This window comes from Genypterus blacodes, unplaced genomic scaffold (assembly GCF_046128005.1).
Source record: "Genypterus blacodes isolate CSIRO-AG114 ecotype Tasmania unplaced genomic scaffold, CSIRO-AGI_Gbla_v1 ptg000022l_1, whole genome shotgun sequence".
Taxonomy (NCBI): domain Eukaryota; kingdom Metazoa; phylum Chordata; class Actinopteri; order Ophidiiformes; family Ophidiidae; genus Genypterus; species Genypterus blacodes.
The window spans coordinates 2,096,789-2,120,023 of NW_027466835.1; the positions used below are offsets into that span (position 1 = coordinate 2,096,789).

At 46.8% G+C, this 23,235-nt stretch overlaps 1 protein-coding gene across 2 annotated transcripts; it reads right to left on the bottom strand.

Annotated features, from left to right (window-relative positions):
- Positions 1–575: 575 nt before the first annotated feature.
- Positions 576–22,300, bottom strand: LOC142992638 (protein tweety homolog 2-like). 2 transcript variants are annotated; one of them, XM_076143130.1, is made up of 14 exons: positions 21,862–22,300; positions 18,511–18,683; positions 15,220–15,331; positions 11,657–11,877; positions 9,679–9,774; positions 8,328–8,400; positions 6,496–6,565; positions 6,299–6,354; positions 4,668–4,760; positions 4,489–4,581; positions 3,581–3,723; positions 3,270–3,455; positions 3,109–3,187; positions 576–1,824 (listed from the first exon to the last, which is right to left on the bottom strand). In XM_076143130.1, exons 1-14 carry the CDS (start codon positions 21,988–21,990, stop codon positions 1,744–1,746), a joined length of 1,605 nt encoding a protein of 534 aa, XP_075999245.1. In that variant the 5' UTR covers positions 21,991–22,300; the 3' UTR covers positions 576–1,743. The 2 variants fall into 2 exon arrangements, with proteins under 2 accessions (XP_075999245.1, XP_075999246.1); XM_076143131.1 differs by lacking the exons at positions 15,220–15,331; positions 18,511–18,683; positions 21,862–22,300 and adding an exon at positions 13,651–13,694.
- Positions 22,301–23,235: the final 935 nt, after the last annotated feature.

The following is a 23,235-nucleotide window of genomic DNA, read 5'->3' on the forward strand; positions in this document are numbered from 1 at the left end:
TTTACGTCAATCTATGGTTGCTTTGCGTCTATTCGTGGTTATTTAAATTTGAATCATTTTCATAAACTGTCTCAGTCTAACAGAAACAGATTTATATCCTTTTTATGTCTGTAAAGCGTTTAAAAGGCCAAGTGAAGCTGACCAGCCTGCTCTCTCTCTCTAATTGCTCCCTGCAGCTACAGTTAAAGCATCAAAGCAGCATTTTTGATCAGCACTTTAACGCTTGACTTTGTTTTCCCAGCGCTGTGGTTTCCATCTTAAACACCTCCAAGACCGAGGCCATGATTGGATCAAGTGCTGGATCACCGTCCTGCAGTCTGAGCTTTTCATTTCACTGATGTGCTGGATGATGACTATACCTCATATTGGGATTGGCTCTTGGTTGTGAGCTGTGTTATGGTTTTATAACTGTTAAAGAGAGGAAAATATACTACATTATAACAGTTTTAGACCCACATAGGGCTCAGGCTCGGCCTATTGTTGCAATAGTATTGAACTATATTGAGCAAATATCAATCTTTACAAAGAATAAACTAAGAACAGAAATGCATGAATACAAAGTTTTGATACCTGCACTTTATTGTCAAAACCCACAGTCATTATCAAACAGAAATGAGTCATTGTGTATTTTCCAACATTAAAAAGGACATTCAAACATTCCACGAGAGCTTCCTGCCTAATGGTGCGTTTAGGGCAACAAGCCTGCATCAGCTGCAGCACAAATAACTGCCATGGTGTTTTATAAGGCATTCAATAACCAATCAGGATGGCATATTATGGCAATATGTACTTTATTCAGTCCAGGGTGTCTCTGTAATGTAGTAATCAATACACCCACCAGCTCTGTCCATTAATGGGCCCTGATAAGCAGGGCACACATTTCTACAAAGAGGAGAATTGCTTAAACGTCTGGCAGAAAAATACAAAATCTGTGCAGAGAAAAAGTGATTGATGGTCTTTGAGACACTTTGATTTCTCTTCACACAGAGACAACAGTATTTGGTCTGATTTCAACTTGTGCCTAATGACCTTTTAACCACAGATTGTGGAACTCCTGCGTCAAGCCCAACACATACATTTGATCTGCTTATCCAGTGATTGATTTAAGTTCAGAAGTCGTGTTCATCAAAATAGTTGACATGGCAACTCCTGCTATATGTGCCCTTTGCAAATACCAGCTTAACATCTCGCTCCATTCAGTAGGTGAGATATTTGTGTGTTCATTTCTGCATAGTACCCTGAAGGAATGGACAAAGGCTTGAAAGTTTAAAAAAATAAAATTTCTGCCAAACACAGGATTTGGCAAAATTGAAATGTATGCAACCATCACAAGTGTTCCTGCACATCAAAATACTTTCCATGTTGACGCTCAAATCCACACAGGCCACTAGATAATAAGAAAAAGCAAGTACCATCCTTAGGATACATAATCAGTACAAATCCTCACCAGCCGGAGCAAAAGAAATGCTTACATTTGAGCGACAGTCATTCTATACATCATGACAGCAACAACAGTTCAGACAATCGTCACTCTGTTTAGATCCTCTGTGTTCAAAAGTTGCATGCAGAAATTTGAAAGCACTGCATTGGTGTGTTATTGAGGCTGTTGCCTCGTGTGGCCCTGCTTCCACGTCTCAGTTTGAGCGAGCAGGCTGCAGCTCCCGGGTGCAGGATTGTGCCTCCTTGGTAAGAATCCAGTGTCCCAGACGTCGCCTCCCTGAGAAGGATCCATTAGGCAGCACGTTACACCTGGAAGTCTGTCCCAAAGTGTCTAATCTGGGCATCAGTCATAGACAGGTAGGTGGTCCTCATACTGGGCGAATACTGCAAGGAAACACACACAGTTACACACTGTACAGCCACATATGAACGACAACAGTCACAGATTTCAATGCATGAATGGCGTGACGGGATTTAAAGCCACAACAGCACAGTTATGATTATGTGTTGCTCTTTGAATCCAGATGGCGTTTCAGCGGACTGATGCAGTTTGGGAGTCGAGGTGAAGGGCCGAGCGAGGGGACGAGACGGGGTCACAGGTCAAGTTACACTCACACCAACACTGTGGACACAACAGCACCAGACGGCCCAAAGGCACACAGGTAGCGTGAAAAGCCCTTAAGTGGATGTTTGGAACATTCTGACACACACACACACACACACGCAGTGGAATGACAATGAGATCAAACACGAATAAAGTCAAGATGTAAAACTTACTGTTTCTAAAAGTCTGAGTAAAATAATGAAAACAAAAAGGGTTAGTTTACATTCAGATGTGTTGTTGTACAACTGTGTACATGCATAAATGAGCAGAATTGTGTTGGTAAACAATTAAAGATGTTCTCTCAGTGGCAACTTTCCATTTAACAGTTACTGTGTGGGGACGGATTTGTAATTTGATGCAAGTATGAATCTCTCTCTTACTAATAAATCACAATCAGCCGCCTGTGATGACGTTCATGAAGCAGTTCAAGGACTGAGTCACACAAAGTTACTTCCTTCCTGTAAGGGAATCCATTAGTATGCACCGGTACTGTCCTGAGCTGAGAGTGTGTCTGAGGGCTGAGATCCTACCAGGCCCAGGCTCCTCTGCATTTAACTCTGGATTTACCTTGTTTGTCTTTGATTTAGCTCCTGCTGCAGAGTGACACCTCATGCTAATGAAATATAAACTCCACCATCGAATGTAGACATCTCATTTGCCGTCTTTATCCACCGCTGGCCCTCCAATATTTCACACATACATAGACGTGTGCTTTAGCCTTTACACAGAATAAACCCTGATAATGTAAGAACCAGGACTCTAATCCAAGGCTGTGGTGAAAAGGATATGACTATGTGCGTGGAGCTTAGCAGTGAGCTGGGTCTGCATACAAAGGGGACACAGGACAAGTATTGCATTTCATTTAGCGGTCAGTAGAGGGCAGTGTTCCATCACTTGCCAGGCATCTAAACTAGTGACTCCCCTCACTGTGTTTTGACAGTGTGAGGATGGTGGGCAGGAAAGCATATGGTGCTGGGCATGTTCCAGTTTGTGTTGTAGCTGTGCCATCATCATCATCATCATCATCACACTAAGCACACTAGGGTCTCAAAGGGCCAACGCACCGAGGGAGGCGGGGATCCTCTCCCTATCAGAGGCACGTTCTCATATCGAGGGTTCCCTGCAAACAGCATGGATTGATTCCTGTGACAGAGAGCGGAAAAGTTGATTAGACCACGCAAGCACACATACAAATTAAATCTATTTTCATCTATAGGATCCTTACATGTATTCAGAGGAGGGCATGACGTTGGACGCCGCCTGAGGAGGCGGGTGGATGCTGGTCTGGCTGCCCATGCTGCTGTTATAGCTGCAGAAGCTGTGGATGTTCGACCTTGCATTGTTGTAAGATATCCGCCGCGCTTGGGGGTTAAAGGGATCCTCTTCATCTATGTCATCATATTCTCGGTCCCTGGGGGAAAGGTGTGTACCCGTTTAGACGCAGAGACACAAATACAAAGAGAGGGAGATGTGGCCTTTTGCGGCGATGCAGTGTGAGTGGTGTGTAATGGGATGAAGCCGTGGGTCGGCGCTGACCTGCTCCCCATTAGTGTCCACACGCGGAAAATTGCACACAGCATGACAGGCAGAGCGCAGCCCACCAGCAGAGAGAACAAGGAGAGGTAGAGGAGCCCCTCCACCCCGTCGTAGCACACACCCAGCAGAGCGTCCAGGTAGTCCTAGACGGGCAGACACACACACAGTGCACAGATGAGTGTGATGTGAGAGTGCAGTAAAAACAGTGACATGTTGTTTTCAGATAGTACCGACAGACCAAGGGGTCATAAAATGTCCTCAGCCTAGGAAATGGAACAGATCCCATAAACTAAAGACAAAATATGATCGCAAATACTTTCTCTCTTGGTTCTGTTCGATTAACAAAGGCAGGCATCCATTTATTATTAAGCTTAATGTAAAACAAATAACCTATTTGTCGGCTAAGAATGGTCGCCCCTTGCCAAACTCCGCCCCCTTTTACATTTCCTCTGCGCTGCCAATGAAAGCAGCATAGATCAGCGCTGATGTGACAGAGTGCAACCCTCCACCCACCTCCTCTTTACTTTATCTTTGAATTTGTCATGCAATGACGCACATAAACGGCATTGGTGTTTCCATAGGAAGGCTGTATTGATCCGCCATCCATCTGATGTTGTACTGCAAGACGAATCCCAGACCGGAGCGCTTCAAACATTTACATTTCCTGTGAGAGCGTGAAAGCTGGAGCATAAATCCAGACTTTAAAACCGGGGGAAACTAGCAGTGTTGAATGGAGCCCGTCTGGGGGATACAGAGAGGGTACTGACAAGTGTAATGGTGTATATAAACATGTCAGTGTACAGGAGTGGAGAGGAGTACATGGCAATGAAGTTTAAAACCCGTGAAGGGGCTTTGAGCTCGGCTGCGATGGAGGCCCATTATCAGGTCTCTGCTGAATGTGACCATACCTTATGTAGCCCGCGGCAGTCCAGCAAGGCGGTGAGCTGATGTAGATTGGACTGAGAGGAGTTCAGCAGGCGCTGGATCCCCAAAAGGTCTCTCTGTGTAACACAGTATACCAGGGGGATAAGTGAGTCACGCCTCTGCGCCTTCACGCGTTTGCGCCCGCCGGGCCAGAACAACTCACCTCGGCAGTGGGAAACAGCGGCACCGAGAACTGCAGCAGGCCCTGGATCTGGATTTGCATGGTGGTCAAGGAGCGCTGGTAGATTGTCAGAGACTGCGAAAGGTAATCAGCCGCCCACGCCACGCGCACCAGGCATCCGCCGTAAAAACAGAGACGAGGAGTGCGTTAAGCAGGGCATTGTTTAAGAGCAGCATGGGATCAAATCATTTGGTGTTAATGCTCTTAACGGGAGACACATTTCATTATCCTCCCACCCCATTAAGCAGCACCCATCTAAAGCACCAGCACAGCAACCATATTTACATCAACTGGGCCATCAGAGAAGCCGTAATCCTTCCCTACTTAACGGGCATCTTCTTAATCCACAAACGCAAACTGCTGCAGATAAACATGTGGGTTTAGATAATTACAGTTTGTGGGTTTAGCCTCCTTATATTTGCTCAATGAGTGAAACATAAGCCACATCTATGTCATACATCCTGTATGGAGAGTAAACATGGAAGACGGAGCGACGCCACAGCGGCTTGGAGAGCCTCTTTGTCTTCCTCGGGTGAAAGGAGGAGACGAGTAGTTCACACACACCGCCAAAGACCCATCGATGGTCCTGGGGAGGTCATTGAACGCATCAACCTCCTGTTTGAAACCCACTCTGAACTTGTATAGCAGACATACAATAATCCTGGAGCGTGTGGGGATTGAAACAGAATCCTATTTTCCTCTCGTTTCTCTTCTTCTGCATCAGCTTTTATCTCCCCTGATGGTTTCTCTACCACACACATACACACACAACACACACGCTCGCTCCTCTTCACAGCGGCGGTCAATGCCATCACAGATCCACCTTAGTTTTTGAAGCTTTTGCAGGCGCTAACGAGCGAGATTGAAAGATAATTGATGTTTTGTGCCTATTACACAAGGTTATACATCTTGCCCTTGAGTGTTAAGTGTTTTATGAATAGCGGGCCGGGATCCAATTCCAAGTTTGTAAAGGCCACAGCGCCTCCGTTTCTGTAGTGATTGATTGTTGGGGCACGTTTCAGAAATTTCGACGTACTTTCCTAAATGTTTATCTCCCTGCAGTTGTCGGGGCTAGTTGCTCAAGGCGCCATTTCAGTCTCTGCGATAGATTCTCGCAAATTTCCACATTGAACCGAGTGGCGCATACAGATAAATCACCTCTTTGTTCAGTCTAATGTTGCTTTGAAAGCCAATACATGTGGAAGTGATGTGCAAGAGCGATTTGACCACGGACATAAATCAACGGCACACGACTCGTCTGTAGCTTCCGTCATGGATTATATGGAACTGAATGAATAATTAAATAAGGTGTTAGTGCGATTAGCTCGGGGCAGATCAGACACGGCGGATCATGCACAGGGGAAGGACCGGGCTAATTACTGGAGACGACGTGTAAAAAGAAGAACAATTATTTGATCAAAGTTTATCACTTAAACAAATTAGTGGGGGAGACAAATTGCTCAGAGGCGCCCATAAGAGCACCGATAGTGATCCAGACGTCTGGAGGGCTAATGAAAAGAAGGAAATGTGAGATTTTCCAGTTCTACAAGACAAATACACATTAGAAGACATCTACACATTATAAGCAGACAGCTAGCTATGAAGCACTATACCTGCTGGAACGGGTTTGGTAGATTCGGACTGCAGAACAAATAATAGTGTGCGATGTCTGGAGGTAGAGGGAGAGGGGGAGAGAGAGAGAGATACACAGAGAGAGAGAGAGAGAAAGAGAGTAGGGAAATTAGTCATCTTGACAAATACTGTGTGACAAAAACGTGGTTCCTGTGTCTCTGAGCTGCAGGTTAATTACCTGCACTGATGAAATCTTTGGTTTGGTTCACAATAAACTTGTCTGGAGACACACAGAAGTCACTGGTGCCCTGCGAGTAAACAACCACAGCAAGATCAGAGGGAAAAATGTATAACACGGCATCTATTCAGGATACAAGCCTGCTCCAGATCTGCACCTCACTGATGAGTAACACATTTGTTGGCCATCTTAACCTCCACGTCGCCACAGAATTCACACTAGCATGATCTGTAGAGTGTGTTGTGCTTTGCTGACCGTGTCTAAATGTATTTTCATGCTTGTTAATGCGTCCATGGAGGGAGGAAGAGAGGGAGGGAGGGGGGAGTCGGGGCTCACGGCCACGCAGACGGGTTCAAATGCTGCAATCTGACACATGAAACACTAAATTATCACAACAATTAATCGCTTAAATGATTCAAGTTGAGACGATCGGAGGAAACTGCGATGACGCGTAATCAAGCAGGGGAGACGCCATTCATCCTAAATAATGCCTGGCGTCCCGCGCTTTCCACGCCGTCCTCAATCAAAGAGCAGCTTTCTAGGTCAACTTCCCCACATACGTTGTACGGCGGCGTGTCAAGACGCCACCCCTGCTTCCCGTCTGCGGCTCATTATCCGAGCGGGGACATTTTGTTTATGTGCCGCGCCTCATCAAATATGGATGAACTGTGAGCATTTTCTAGGACACCGCCGTCGCCTCTGCTTCTTCCACAGTTGTCCTCCGTGTTCTTCTGGGCTGATGACTGATTAGGTGCAAGAGGTTTGCACGCTTGTTTTACATACTGTCCCACATTCAAACGCCACCGCTGGAGACTACTGCTGCTGCTGTTATTGTTGTTGTTTATTCCTGCAATTCTGTTTCTCTGCTGCAGATTGACCTATAACCTATAACCTGATGACATCATATAAGTCTGCAAGTGACGCCTCTTGCTGAGAAGCTACACTGGAGGTCAAAGGCCTTCATGTGGGGTCACATGAAGGCCTCCGCTGTAATGAGCCGAACCGAGCCACAGGGACGCTTCAGGCTCTGCATACACACACACACACCACAACAGATGTTCACATTTCACACCCCTCCTGCTTAATTTCAGTTTAGATCGGCTCTCATCCCTTCTATGCCCGCTTCACTTTGAACATCTGTCCACACGCCAGATGCTGCGGCGTAATCCACAGACACCGTCCAGGTCCGTCTGCGGAGCGGAAAGCCGGGAGACAATAGAGTGATGAAGAGATGAAAGAGATGCAGGGATGCTGGAGGAGGAGGAGGAGGAGGAGGCTCACCGTCTTTAGACCCCGAATGGCTACACCTAATACGGATTAGCTCCATTAAACACATTAAGCCCAGATGTGGTGTGCACGAGGCATTCAGTCAGAAGAGGAACAGCGGGGGGATTAAAAAGAAGGAGAAGTAGCCGCAACTTCAAAAATATGAAGCTTTGTTTACAGTGAGCCTGAGGTTCAATCAAGCCAAAGGGCCTGAGAGTTCTAATCGGCTTGAATGCATAATCAAGCGTGGAAAAAGCAGAGGGGAGAAGACGAACAGATACGGACACGGATGATGCTTATGAACACATCATCGACCGCAATGACCTCACAAAATAGCTTAGCTCAAGCCCCGAACACTACAGCAACTTCCTGCACAGCCATTATTGATCATTAATCAGTGAATGTTATTGTCAGCAGTGTCGAAATGTCCGTGAGATTCACCGAACGTCAACAGAGTGAAAGGTGAGATATGATCGACTTTAACTGGCAGCGGTTCAGGCGGAAACAGGGTTAGAATAGGTTAGAGGTTCCTATAGGGACACACGGAGGACAAGTCCAACTCTCACCACAGCTACAGCGATGTCGGCTCCCAGGGACGCCCAACTCAGGATCATCGATAAGGCCACAAAAGCCATGATCCTGCAGGGAACAGACAGAGGAAGAAAGAGACAGAGAAAGAGAGACAGATAGAGAGAAGGAGAGATAGTCAGTCTTGGTAAATGTAATCTCTGGGGTTATTTCTTATTCTGTTAATCTGATATATGCTTTTAAAATTGTTCTGGGGCACCGTTCTCTATCCGCAGGAAGACAAAAGGCCTAAATCACACTTTGTACCACCATATTGTCGATTAAAGAGTGCACAGCAGGAATCCAATTTGCTACAGAGTGATATAAAGATAAATTAACTCATGACTCGCAGCAGAATTCACTTCTTTGCCCGTGACTCATAAAATACTTCCATTCCCTTCAGAAATTACTTTGGCCCTGAAGCAAAAACGAATAGTTTAGAGGCCTCAGGTGTGTGAGAGTGTGTGTGTGTGTGATGGGGTCTGTTTGAAATCTCTTTCAATCTTTACTCATTTCTGCCCCACTGATTAGCTGTGCCGACTGTCAATCGTGGATTTATGAGCCGTTCCCTGTGTTTTGATCGCTCCATTTCCCGTTTCGCCCGCTTCCTTTACCGACTGTAACGAGCGGCGAGTTCGCCCAGTTCTTATCCGATGTGATAGACGCTTACAGGTAAACATCAAAACCTCTTTGTGTGTCTTTTTAAATACAATTACACACACACACACACACACTCTCTCACTGGCTGCACATGCTTCAGTGACTAGCTCAGGTGCTGCGAGTGAGAGGCAGATAAAGAAAGTGAAGGGAAGAGAGAATTCCCCTCTGATGGATGTAGAGAGGCTGCAGAGGGCTCCAGTTCCCAACTCACTCCTCAGATGATCTTGAAAGCACCAGGAAAGTAGCCTGAGAGCACTTAATAATTAGTTAAGGGAGTGGGCTCATCCTGCCCGGGCGATCAATAGGCATTAGTGAGGCCCATCAGAGACGCGATGCGAGCAGAGAAGCACAGCATCGGCGGCCAACACTGACGCGGCGGCGGCGACTAAACAGGGCAAATAGGATGGGAAGTGTGGAGATGCGAATTCGCTTGTCAAACATCAAGCGTTGGCTGGCTGCGCTGGCTGAGGGGGAACACGGCAAATGCTGAGTTCCTACTTATTTAAACTTATCAAAATCAATCACTTTGATAGAGATTCAACGCCAGCGTGGATGGAATTTAATGAGCATTCCACTGAGGGAAGGAATGAGGGTGGTAAGCAGTGTGATGCAAGTAATAGACTAACACAAAAACTGTTATAGAAGGAAAGAAAACAAATGCCTACACACACACACACACAAGGTACTTACGTGATGATCAGCCATCTTGAATGCTTCGCCAAGCCCACGCACGTGGCCAAGCAGATGAGCAGGTCCAGCAGCAGCAGCAGCAGGTAGGTCAGCCACCTGCAAACGCAGCAGCGCCACACGTGACATCAACAATCCTCACAAACGCTCGCGCTTAACCGGCAGCACGTGTACACGGTTACGAGGCGAGGAGCCTCGGGGAGCGCCGGGGCCGACATATGTCGAGGAAGGAAAGTGTGTGAGATTAGTGGGGGCCGTATATCAGCGCGCCTGTCTCCTAGTTAGAGCCCATCTGTTCCAGGTAATTTTCAGGCTGTTGGTTTAATAATTCAACAGCACAAATCCATAGGAATGAATTTTTCATGCTTAGAAATTGTCCTTCGCAGCAGCGGTCTGCAACTCAGCCTGGACTATACCAGTGTGTGTGTGTGTGAGAGACAAACTCAACCCACGGGAGCACTGCCATGACATCACATTCTCACTTTCATTAGCCTCTCTGGCGTTGTAAATTTTGCCGCAATGACCAAAAACATTGATGTTCACTATGGCACACACACACACACCTAATAAGGACCATTCAGTGACATCAGTTCATTCAGTTTCATCGAGCACCAGGCATCAAATTGGAAAACAAGGTGGTGGCATTTCCCCGCCGTTCCTGTAACGCTGGGCCGCCGCCTGTAACATTTGCTGTTCATCAATAAAGCGCTGCCATAGGCTGTTCATAGCTCAATGCTTACAAGAAATCCAATCCTAGCACAGGAGATTGGTGTCAAGTGGCACCAGTGGTCCAAAAGGAGAACCTCATGTCAGGAAAGAATGAAAATAAGTGGTGGAGGCAAAGGATGTGAAATGAATCACAGCAGCGGCGGGTCAGTGAAGTGCTGCAGCGCCGCGTCCCTGCGCTCCGTCATGTCGGCGAGCCTGAGATATTTGCCGCCGTTGCCGCTGATGGAAGCTTACAGGGGAGAAATTAAACATCTTTGTGGAGGCCTGCGACGCCTGCAGGGGGGGACATGTCTCTGATTTACGCTCCGTTGTTTTACACATCGGGGGAAGTTTAGGACATCGCCGACACGCCCCAGTATTACGGGCATTAGTCTTTGTATCGCTCCTTAAGTGGGAGCCACTTGATTTTCTGCAAACACTCACCAGGACAGAGAAGACAGACGACAGTGTGAAGATTATCGGCAGTGTAGGTTTATGAGTCAGTGAATTGTGTGATATATTATTCATCTTTAAAGCTGTGCAGACACACAGTTATCACTGGAATGGCAGTTACGCAACAAAAGGCCTCGTTGGAGTTAAATAAAGACAGATAATGTGGCAAACAACAATTTAGTCTTCAACGCATCTCAGGCTCGTCATGGAGAGCAGCTAAATGAAATGTACTGGATGTACATTCTCACATGTGCAGGGATAAACGGCGATTACCTTTAAGTCTGTGACGTAAACCAAACAAACTCTTTGATCTGCCTTCTGTCAATCTGTTCTTTCACTTAGCGCCATATTACACTTACACTCTTGATCCACAGGGGAAAGCAGAACTACAACTGTCAAGTCACAATCATAGACCAGCATCTTTTTACAGCCAAATCACTGATCAATCAGTTAGTTTAATTTCTGATTCATTTGGCCGATTTTAGTGGAAGTTTATTGTCAGACTCAGACTAGAACACACTGGAGCTCAGGCGGTGAACGGCTCATTTATGCTCTAAAAGCTGCTCGGACTTGTGCATCATTATATGAGAACAATTAGCCGGAGAGCTGAAAGTGAACAGAGAACAAAAAGCCCAGTATCACATTTCATTTATTTCGCAATTAGTTAAAAAAAAAAAAGAGAAGCAGCTTTTTCCGGCCTGAGATCTGAGGAGGAGATCAATGGAAAGGCTTCTCTTCTTCTGTGCCGCATGTTTACCTCATCGCCACACAGATAAAATAACATCAGTGGTCCTGCGGGAGCCACTCAGGCTCCACCTACCTGTAATAGTCAATGGAGGCCGTCTGGTCAGCGACGGCTGCCAAGTCAACATTGGCTTTGCTGATGTCTGGCAGAACGGTCAGCTGGCGGATAATATTTGTGGCCATCTGCTGCATAAAGTGCAAAGCTTGGACGTATTCTGTCTTTGTGGCAAAGATCTCGTCCAAGCGCTCCAGATGCTGTTTAAGACCAGTTTCCATGTTGCCCAGGGAACCCGCAACCTAAAAATGTATTTAAAAAAAGAAGAGGATAAAATCATGCATGAGTTTGTTGGCAACAAGGTAGCAGAAAGGTGGAAAGAGGAGGGAAGGTGGGAAACAAAGGGTCAGGGAAGGAAACGGGACTGCAAACAAATTCTGAGACAAACAGAAACTCTTGGGGAAAGGAGATTAAAAAAAGTGGAGAAAGGTGTCGGAGGCTCGAGGAGGAAGAGGAAGAGTAGGAAGAGGAGGAGGACTCCCCCCCGAGAGCAGATTAGCTCCCCCCCCCCTCAGCTGGTGTTTTATGCCGATAAACAATGAGTGAAGCGCTGATAACAATGCCAGAGAGACCCGTTATCGCCGGGGTCTGCGATAGCGACAGCAGGCCCGGGGGAGGCGCAGGGGAGCGCGGAGAACAGGCTCGACTTCTCATTGTTTGAACAACAATAATGTGACGGAGTAAATCTTTCACTTTCACAGCTTCAGCGGGACTGGAACAGGTCGTAGCCTGACAGAGACCAAATATTGGCCCATATTTCTCTCTTTTTTTTTTTATCAATATACATGAAAGTGAGGACAGCACCGTCCTCCACTTTATCGCCATAATAGAGAATATTTGTTCATTTGTAACTTGGATCATAATTCAGATAGAGGGAGATATTTATGATTCCAGAGCCTAGGTTCATAAAAATGCTGAAATTGACCAAAACCTGTCATGTTATCAATCATTTCAAGCAAGGAAATATCAAAAACAGCGAGTTTGTTGGTTCACCACCCAAAATGACAGGAAATTTCACAAAGTTCACGGACTAACAACTTGATTTCAACTGAACCCTCGAGGTGGATTTACACACACACACACACACACACACACACACACACACACACTACAGCATTGTTTCATCCTCGAGCAGATGGAAATGGAAGGTGGGAAGCAGGAACACGCACATCCAGGCAGGTTGAAGGTTCCAGCAGATTCCGGTAAACAAACGAACCGACCAAGAAAATGTTCTCACCCGGAAAAAGCGCATATCTAGAAACAGCTCAAACCTTTACACTCACATTTGGTAGAGAACCAGAGCAAGTGGAAACCCACACATATAAACACACACCTCTACACACACACACACACCACCCACACTAGCGTGGCGGTGCCGAACTGAGGCTCACGGCTTCCTTAACAATGCACTGAGTAGGTGGATTCACAAATTCTGAACAGATGTTTCCTTTTCCGTCTTCTAACCTGCGGCAGTTTGACAGTTTGACTCGTTGCTAAACGTGCGGCCGTGTTCTCCGCTTCCTCTCCTCATCCCACCTACAGTCTCATCGCCCAATCGGCTGCGTGTGTGTTGTGTGTGTGTTCCGTGCAGGTTTGCTGACTCCGCACAAGTCGGTTACAAACATTAGTTCAATCTCTTTGACCCTCAAACATCTTGCACACACACTCCGTTTGACTTGCTGTTGTTTGCTGCGAGCGAGGCCGCGGGAAGCAGCAAGCACGTGCCGGCGACTCACACACACACACACACACACTCGCACTCCCATTCCTCCCCTCCAGACACTCTGGGGAGATGAGAATGTGATTGCCGGTAAACTGCTCTCACTCCCTCTCGTCTCTGCGTTCATCATCTCTCACAGATCCTGCCACGGCGCCCTGAATCTTATCTACTATCCGGTCTTCTCTGAGTGTGAGAAATGGGATCCCATCAGCTCAGCCGGGCCGCCGCCTCGGCCCCGTCCACAGCCTCCTAATCTGGACCAGCCCGTCCTGCTTTAAAATGGATTAAAACTCACTTTTTGCGGGAAGAGGGTCACAAGGAGGCTTCTTCCATGAGACTGGCTGGAGTGGGGGCGCGCGCGCACACACACACACACACACACACACACACACACACACACACACACACACACACACACACACACACACACACACACACACACACACACACACACACACACACACACACACACACACACACACGTTCAGCCGTGTCGTAAGGTCATATAAGGAGAAGTTGAGGAGCTACAGATGCACGTGGTCGGTATTTTATCAATCACAAGTCATTTTCAGTTTCACACAGTTCCTCTTTATACACTTCTATAAAGAGGAACCCGGGCCGGGAAAATGGAGGCTGACACATCTGATGCCGAGTGATTACGGTGTTCTCTCTATTTCTATTAAAAAGAACACTCTCTATGGCACCAGATGTGTCCTAGGAGCGGGATAAAGGTGCTCTGGGATGGGACAAGACGGCCCCATCAGATGAGTCGGAACAACAGCAAGTTAACTGAACCTTACTTGACAATTTCTGAATTTGAGGGAAGCAAAACGTCATCGGAGGCGTCCACCTTCCAGACGTTAACCGAACGCAAACATTTAGAATCTATTGAGACAATTACTACTGAACCCAAAGCCACGACGGGATTTGATAGAGTCGTATATCCCGCGTTCCGATGAAATCATCTCTCCGGCTCAGACTCCGGCCGCAGCATAAATCAGCTCCGACTTCACGGGGAGGACAGCGGGACGACTCATCATCTTTGTAAGCAGGTTGTTTCAAGCTGCGCGTTTGCCAGTGAAAAGGCCTTTGTTTCCCTCGGGAGCGTCTGCGTTCCTCTCCCCGGCTTCCTCGCAGCACATCTATAGGATCAAATCGATGCCTAAGCGCGGCGGAGAAGAAGGAGCAGTCACTATAAGAGGATGTGGAATCACCAAATCGGAGGGCCTTTGATTCGCTGCTGACGGTGTTCAGACTACAGGCTTTTGTTTCCTGAAGGTGGCCTATTATGACGATGACGGAGAGCGACAAATCCAGACACAAACAGCGAACAATGCACATAAATCACAGGATGCGTCGCCGTGTTTACGCCGTGTGGATCATTTACATGCACCAGCGAGCGGTGGAGCGAGTGGACGGAATACACAAACACATTCCAAGACAAAGGGAGGGAAAGATAGGAAACGGAGAGGCGGAACGCCCGCAAATGACTCGCGAAAGGAGAGTTGATCCCCCTCCTCTTCCAGGGCCTTACCCCCCCTATTGAGCATCACGAATCATTTCCTAGAGAGAAGAATCGCTCATAAATTAATGCGGGCATCAGTCGTTCCTTCACAGTGATGAAGGTTGGTGGTTTTGCGCCGCGTTCACACAGACGCACACTTGATTAATGACAAAGTGCGTCTGGTGTTTTCAAGACTAAAAAACACCATTTCGGGCTTGAAGTGGCGGCGGCGGCGGCGAGAGTTCTTCAAGGCTTTCGTATAACATTCACACACTTGGTTCCCTATCAACACACACCCACACACAGACAGTCGTGTGAAGCCGAGAGGGGCAGAGCAGGTTGTTGGCGTGTTCCTCTCACCACATTGTTGATGCCGCCCAACGTGCGATTGGCGTTGTAGAGCGAGTAGGTCAGATGGTACATCCCGTCGTTGGTCTCGCTGTTGCCATAGAAACCCACTCCTACGGCGGAGCTGCAAGAGGACAGATCAAGATTAAAATTAATACGGCTTTCGTCGATTTGCACGAGGCCGCGTGGAGTTTAACGCAAATCTGGAAGTTTACAGATAATTTCCCCGACAAAGAGACGAGGAGACCTTGGGGGTTAAGAGGGTTTTGTTATGACTTTGTTCCTCATCTTTAACAGCACTTATGATCAGATAAACACCGAAGCTGTTGATGGCTGACAAATGAAACCAGAATCCCCACAGATATTTGCAGTCTTAACAGTGCATCATTCCTCCTAATACGTCCTCTCGTCTCCTCCTCCCTCCCGGCTGCCATCTGGGCTGATCTGCCACTAAACCCGAGCAGATATATGAAAGAACGGCCATGTGTCTCAAATTTATCCTTCATTATTCCCTCCATCTGTTTTGATGAGTCCAGCAGTTCCCATTAACAAACTTCAGAGTTTTGGACTTGAACATGAGCAACATCTGTCTGAAGTCTGAACTCATGACTGTGGAAACGCACACACATGCATCTCCAGGTGGAATCATCATCATAAATAGATGATGATTAAATATCTGGTTTTGGAAAAGAGAAATGCTGGCGAGTGTCAATCAATCATAAACAACCAACAAGAGAGAGAGAGACACACATAGAGACAGAGAGAGACAGAGAGAGACAGAGAGACACAGAGAGAGACAAAGAGAGACAAAGAGAAAGAGAGGGTGTGTAAAAAAGGATGATGTCGGGTGTCAGATCACACTTGCTGTCAGTGTGTGTGTGTGTGTGATAGGTCACTGTGGATGCTTATGGAGATAGGTGTGTGTGTGTGTGTGTGTTTCCTGTTGTGTCAGCCATCATCCTGTCAGCATAACCTTGTAAGCGTGACGTGTGATCCATCACAGTGGCGTCCCCCCCCCCTCTGCCCCCCCACGGCCTTACACAGGCGCCACGTTGTCATGTTCATGTATACATCACATTATCTTTAAAGACTACAGTGGTGCACACACACACGCACACACACACACACACACACGGGGACATTCTGTCCACTTTTAGATGAAAAGTCACCCAAGTCGTTTGAAGTCATGTTTGGATCCTTGAGCCGGGCGGCGGCGTGGACACGGAGCGGGTCCATTAAGCGTGTGGCCGAGGCTGCGGTGACACTCGGGTGACACTAATGACCCGCTAATGACGGAGTAATAAAACCGTAATGACACGGGGATATTGTGGCCGCAGTTTGCGCGCGTCGCCCCCAGGGAGGCATTAGTGTGCTTTGTGGCCATGGCAACGTCTGGCTGCAGCTGGGGCTCATACCAGCAGCGACAGACTTTAAAAAACAAACCCACACGATAAACAAGAGGGATGGAGCATATGTGCGCTCCAGGATATTTACTGTGGCGCTCCGTCCTCCGAGGATGGATCGCTTTGCAGACGGCGGCAAACAAACTGGCGTGTGGCGACCGGACAACTGCACATTAGTATTCAAATCATACTGAGGCACGGGGAACAAAAAAAGGCCACGCAGGGGATGAACAAGCGCAAACACTCCCGATTCAGTGGCGAGGGAGAGATGGCGGCAGCAATAACCATCCTCTGGGTTAGCAGCGGCTGACCCAAGGAGGAGGAGGAGGAGGGGGGAGGAAGGGGAAGGATTTTGAAGCTATTAGATTTGTTTTCTCTGGCTGTCTTGATGGACCACATCCGGTCTCCTCTGGGTGGTGGGGCGTCGTGATGCAGACATGCAGGTGCGGCGTCTGTCGCTGTGCTGCTGCTCTGCGGCATCACAGAGACGCAACTCTCCTCGCGGATCTTGAGGAAATAAGATTGGGGAATGTGAATGAGGTAATCGTGATACATAATCAGGTTTTTTTGTTCCTCTCCGATACCAAAGGTCATCTTCTTTTGATATCATAACAACGCAGGGGAGCAGGGAGGAAAACAGAATGATATTCAATCTGGCAGCACATTACAGCAGAGGAAACACAGCTATCGGGGAATTAAGGGCCAAGTTTGTGTTGTTTTTCCTTACACACTTTTCCTTTAGCTCCAGTGCAGCGATCAGACTGCACGGTGTCGAACAAACTCTCCATTATTAACTGATTCTGCCATTCTAAACCATGTCAAACAGTGTTACACAAGGTCAAAGGTCAGAAAGGCCGACAGGGATAGATGACATCATGTTACAAGACTATTTTATCTGAACGTCAAATTTGAGTCTTCCCAGCCTCACAGTGTCTGGGACTGTATTGTCTCATTATGTGTTGATATTGCAGAGAGGAATGAGAGCTTGGGGAGGGAAAGGGTTAAACAGAGCTAAACAGCATCACGCTCCCTCAATTAACACGACAACAGCCCTTGTGTGCTCTGGCACGTACACACAAAGATAACCACGTTAAAGCCCAACACATAGATAACTGTCACAAGATTAAGTGGATCTGTGCTCAAATTCAATCAAAAGCTTTTTTGGAACAGCGATTTGTTCTCCTTCACTTTGGCTCAGCACAGTTTTTTGTCTCTTTTTCATTAAAGCACAAGCCAGCAAAACTGTTTTGTTTGGTCAGAAGTTGTTCTTTCCTGAAAAGCCCCCCCTGCACGTCCGTGTGCGGGGAAACAAGGAAGGATGATCGCTAAGGTCCTCTGCAGATTTTCACAGAAAAATATTTGGATCAGACAGAGTTAGGACGATTTTCACAAGGATTTGATGTCACGATACAGCTAAAGCTCTTTTCCTTCCTGTGTTTCCCCACAAGAAAAGAACCAAGGACATCTAGAAGTGAGAGAGAATTGTAAAAGAGTCAGGCTGCAACAAAAGAGCTGCTGCTGCTGCCCTGCTGCCAAAGCTAGTATCGCTCCGGTTTGTGATGCTAGCTTTCTTCAGATTCTTACTTAAATCAAATTAAAATTGCTTTTTTGTGTGTTAAAGCATTTAAATGTACACATCTGGTGTAACAAACATTCAGCGGGCAGGTTTGGAGGGTTGCAGTCAGCTGAGCCGTCAGCTGAGAGACTTGGTTGCCTGGCGACCTGAGCTCCAGCTGATCAGACCTCCAGTTTATTATGTGAGCAGTCAGAAGTGTGCCTGCGGGCATGGAAGTCAAAACCTGCGAACCCAGACCCAGACCCAGACTTTGTCACGGCCCACTTTAAACCTGGACCCCGGCAGGTCTCTGTGAGATGTAAGAGTGTTCCACCGTCGACTCACCATATGATGAGTCCGGTGATGACAGCAGACCAGGTGATACAGCAGGTGTTGGGCCTTTTGGTGTCCTCGTCCACGGCTCTACGGCAGCAGCACAGGCAGCTCAGGTAAAGTGCCAGCAGCAGCAGGCTCAGACTCACGCCGACGGCACCGACGCACGCCAGGAGCAGCAGAGACTGGGGAGGGAAGGAGAACGTTTATAGCTTTAAAGTCATATATTCTCAGTTGACTGCATTATATCAAAAAAGAGGCACCCGGTGGATATGTGAGGTCCTGCGGTGTTACGCCGGGCGACACGGCCTCCCGTGAGTTTGACAGCTTGAGTGAAAACAACCCGCCAATATCAAGCAGCACTCGTATGTTAACGGGATCTGTGATGCCGAGGGTGAGAGTGGAGCTGCCACATCCTTTGATCGTCACTATGGCTGCTGTTTGCTGCCCACACCGAGCGGGGGCCACGGCTGAGGGAGAGGGGGAGGGGGAAAGGGGGAGGAAGGGGGGCGTCATGTGACATGGCTGCTTTCATACAGTCTTGTGATTTGTGAGTGAACAACATATTCAAGGCCTGAAGGATGGAAAGAAAACGAGTTGATGTGGAGAGAGCAAAGGAATGAAGGGAGTGTTGGAAGAAATACAAATGGGTTTAGTGACAGCAGAGGGACATTCCAGGGGGTTTGATCACACGAACAGAGGCTCTTTGAATGTGAAATACGAGCAAAACTTGGGGTTCAAAAGTCGGTAAGTAACTGAGCATTTCACACCGCTGAGTCAGTAAAATGGAACAACTTTCTCAAACTGGCTTAATGGAATAAACAAACAAACAAAAACACAACATGCTGGTTCGGCAGGTCGTGATGAGTTGCGGATTCAACTGGCTGTAAAACAACCGTGCAGATTTCTGATTCCTGCCACTATATTGGAATTAAATAGACAACATCGACACGAAGTGAAATGATAATCCTCCCGTCCACTCTGCTGCGTATCTAGGGCCAGTTTGCAGAGGCAGCGTGCTGAGTAAAGTAGTCCAAAGGTCCCTCTGTGTAGCCACACACACTCAGGCTGCTCCTCAGGGATCCTGAGATGCTTCCCAGGCCGACTGGGAGGAAACCACGGGAGCAGATCCACAACGTGATGAGATTAGAATGTCACAGTCAAAATTATCGCTGTTTTGTTGATGTTTGGTGCTTTCCCTCAGTTGTGACTTCATACTGGCCAGGAATTTTAATAGGGATGAAATTGTGGTAGTTTCATGGATTGCCCCCATTGGGAAACCTTGACATTTAAAATTACGTGTGACAGTATTTATGAAATCGCGCATGTTGTTGTCTAAAAGGCAGCAGATACAAGCAGCTGCTTTCTATGTTAATGCAGCTACATGACAGAAGCATTTGGAGTTGAAATGGGGTTCATGCTGCTGCATAAATGTTGGTAGCTATTGGCTGAATGTAATCTGGTGAAAAGCATGTCCTTGAATTTACTTACAAAATATTCGAAAAAATAACTTTTAGTGCCAAAATTTTTCCGAATATGAGTGAGCAGAGCTTTTGACTGATCACTGCGTCTCTGACTTTATTCTTCTGGATGACATTGGCACCGTCACTGAATTTCAATGATAACTTTTGCAAACTGTAACAAAGTTGTTCATTTATTAAACTATTTTCCAAGGTAGCTCGTGCTGAAGTCCATTATCACCTTATTATCATTAATCAAGAAAGTATTTGTATTCAAATGGAACCGCAGCTATCTGACACCAACGTCAAGGGCGACACTGAAATAATCAACTTACTGACAAGAAAATCTAATTCTTACAAATAAATCCCATAAACTTGAACATTACTGACAATTAACTTCAGGAACTCAGTGAAGAAACACCAACAGCAGCCTCACACAGGTGTTGTGAAGATCAAATCCAGCCAAACTGAGCAGCACACCCACAGAGACTAAAGCGGGAGCCTGAATACACAATGATGTGACAACAAGCAGAGAGTGCCAGCTGATCTGACAGCACCTAGTGGCACCCGGGCCAAAACCTCTATCCTATTATTTGCTCATCACTGGTTTTTGTAGTCACGACTCGTAGGGCCAAGTCACATAAAGAGCCCACAGCCCCGGTCGGATCAACGCAAAGGCACAATCCTGCTAGTTTCACCCTCTCTTCTAATTTTCCACTCCATTGTTTTGTAATTAGACATGCAGGCGGCTCAATTTCCACTGACTGCTGCACCATAACAAGGCAGCGGATGCATGGGAAGACGGAGGAGAGAGAGCGAGCAACAATTACAGAATGTTAATACACGGACTGGAATGTCATTGATCTTTAATCTCCCAGAGAGGATGTTTCCATAGAGCAAAGAGGATCTTTGGACCATAGAGGATGAAGAACGCCTGTTTATGGACGAGGGTGAACACAAATAACAGCTTTCATTATATATGGCTGATGAAGAACATTAGTTATATTCAGCCAGCACAGCACCTTCACCCATCACTGCCTGTATTCAGGTGAGTCACTGTGACTTTGCAGGAATCAAAACGGACCTTAAATCTGGGTGTGCAGGGCGTGCAGGGAGAAAAGATGTTCCTGTGTGAGTGTGATCTTAAATCAACCAGAGAGCAGCAAACTGCACAACAGCAACACGGTTCATATTTCTGAGCTGCTGTGTTGGAAAAACATACTGCAGGCAAAGTAATGAGTTTAACACAAACTACTTTGCTCAAAATGAGATTCTTTATTATACATATAAACATGGGGTTTTTATCAAATAAGCAAATATCTGTTGGTTTGGCACATCATTTATTTTTTGGGAGTTCTTAAACCGATTCCTCTGAAATGAAATACATAAACTAACTTTTTTTGAGGAATTGATTATTAAAGCTAGTCTGCTTCCTTCAGACTTTGTATTTACAGCCTGTGTACATTAGGATTCTGCTCCTGTGCAGTTTTACACGTTTACACTTGAAACTTTACCGCCTGAGTCCTAAAGAATGAACACAAGGTTTGAAGTCACATACATGATCTCAGTTTCATACATGATATGGAACAGAGTGTGTATGCAGGGCTGTGTGTGTGTATAGGGGGACATGTGGCTGTACCTGGAGTGTTTCAAAGTAAACTACTCGAGTTAATACAGGTCATGTGTCATCATGTGAGCGATGCAGTACAGTAGGAGCCCTTAAGACCCAAATGTTGTCAACAATCTGTACAAACTAAGAACAAACTACTTAGAAATAAACTATTCTTGCTGAATTTTGCATTCGCCCTTGAATTCATGTTTTTGCCAAATTTCTCAAATCTCAGCGGTCAAACAGCGACTCTTTCTCTCGCTTTTACGCACAGTTTGTGGCGCGGTTGGTTACCTGCTGGTAGCTCGGATCCTCCGGTCTGAACGTGTTGTCCACCGACTGGAAGAAGAAATTGAGGTGAGGGAAATTGTGCAGCCAGTACGTCCACCACGGAGCGACATACACGAGGCGCGCAGTAGCCATGAGCTCGCCGTAAAGGTCAGTGCGCCGCAAGAGGCAGAGTTCACCGGAGACGCGTCGCTTTCCAACACCGGAATACTCCCACAAACACGCGCGATTCTAGCAGCGACTACGACAGAACATCAGAGAGGAAGTACTTCTTCTAACATTCCTCCACAACAAAGCTCAGTGTTGTTATTCCGGAATCCCGCATCCATAGTTTGAAGTAAAATTGCGTAAAGTGCGCAACTGTTATTTGCCAAAAAAAAAGGCTAAGCACAGGAAGAGACTCAGCTCGGCCGCAGCTGGTCGTGATTGCGGGCCAAATGTTTGTATCCGGATACGCGGGACCGAGTGGGGGGGTTGGGGGAAGTGGACCTGCCACAGTAGGCGTGACGCTCCATTAGTCAGTGGAGTGGAGTAGGCTGAGCAGGAACATGCGGTGCGCTATTAATGTGCCAGGCCCACGCACACACACTTTACCCAAACCAAACACCTGAGAAACTGAGGCACCAAAAATAAAGGTCCTAATGACCATCAAGACACTGTGACGGTGAAGATCAAGCAAGACATTGAACTCAACACATATGACGTCATGAATCCTCAGCTCGGTGCAGGTCTCAGCAGCCTGCAGGTCAAACCCAGAAATCTTCATAACTCGGTATAACTACATTTTTTAAATGGTACAATCCAATCTGGCCCTGTGGGTAAAAATGGCTTCCAAGAGTCATGAGTGTTCACTTATTACTTCTGCTGTTAATGTCTGACCTCTTGTGGACAATAAGGTGCACTGAGGTGAACAGTAATCAGCATGATAATGAGACGCTCCTGCATCAATCCTGCTGCCTGTTGGCTTGTTTGCAGCAGGAGAAGGTGAGGGTGAAGCAGCTGCAGAGCGTGAAGGACTGAGGAGGGCCATCAACTACTCTACAACTCGGATAACAACATTCAATCAGCTCTGGGTTGTCGGGTCAGACTCCACACCTGCTGATGTCATCACTCAGACTCGCCTCTTTTGTTTTGTTTATTTGGATTCCTGTATTTTTTTCACTCTGGTGTTAATTTTGGAAGCGACTGACACAAGCAAATAGAAGTCATGCTGATAAATGTTCCCCAAATTCATGCCAAATTCCAAATTAAATCAGAATGAACACTGAACCAAACTATATGCTGAATGCAGCTTTTGCCCAATTTCCATCAATGTAACAGAAAAGTGTGAACATCATTTTCTTTGTAAGTAAAACAAATAGTGTACTTGATTCTTTGAAA

Bases quoted from the DNA above. Each gene is read 5' to 3' on its own strand.
- LOC142992638 (XM_076143130.1), bottom strand. From the start codon at position 21,990: ATGGCTACTGCGCGCCTCGTGTATGTCGCTCCGTGGTGGACGTACTGG. The intron at 6,355-6,495 runs GTAATTAACCTG...CTCTACCTCCAG, and splicing joins CAAAGATTTCATCAGTGCAG to ACATCGCACACTATTATTTG. The intron at 4,582-4,667 runs GTGAGTTGTTCT...TGTGTTACACAG, and splicing joins CGCTGTTTCCCACTGCCGAG to AGAGACCTTTTGGGGATCCA.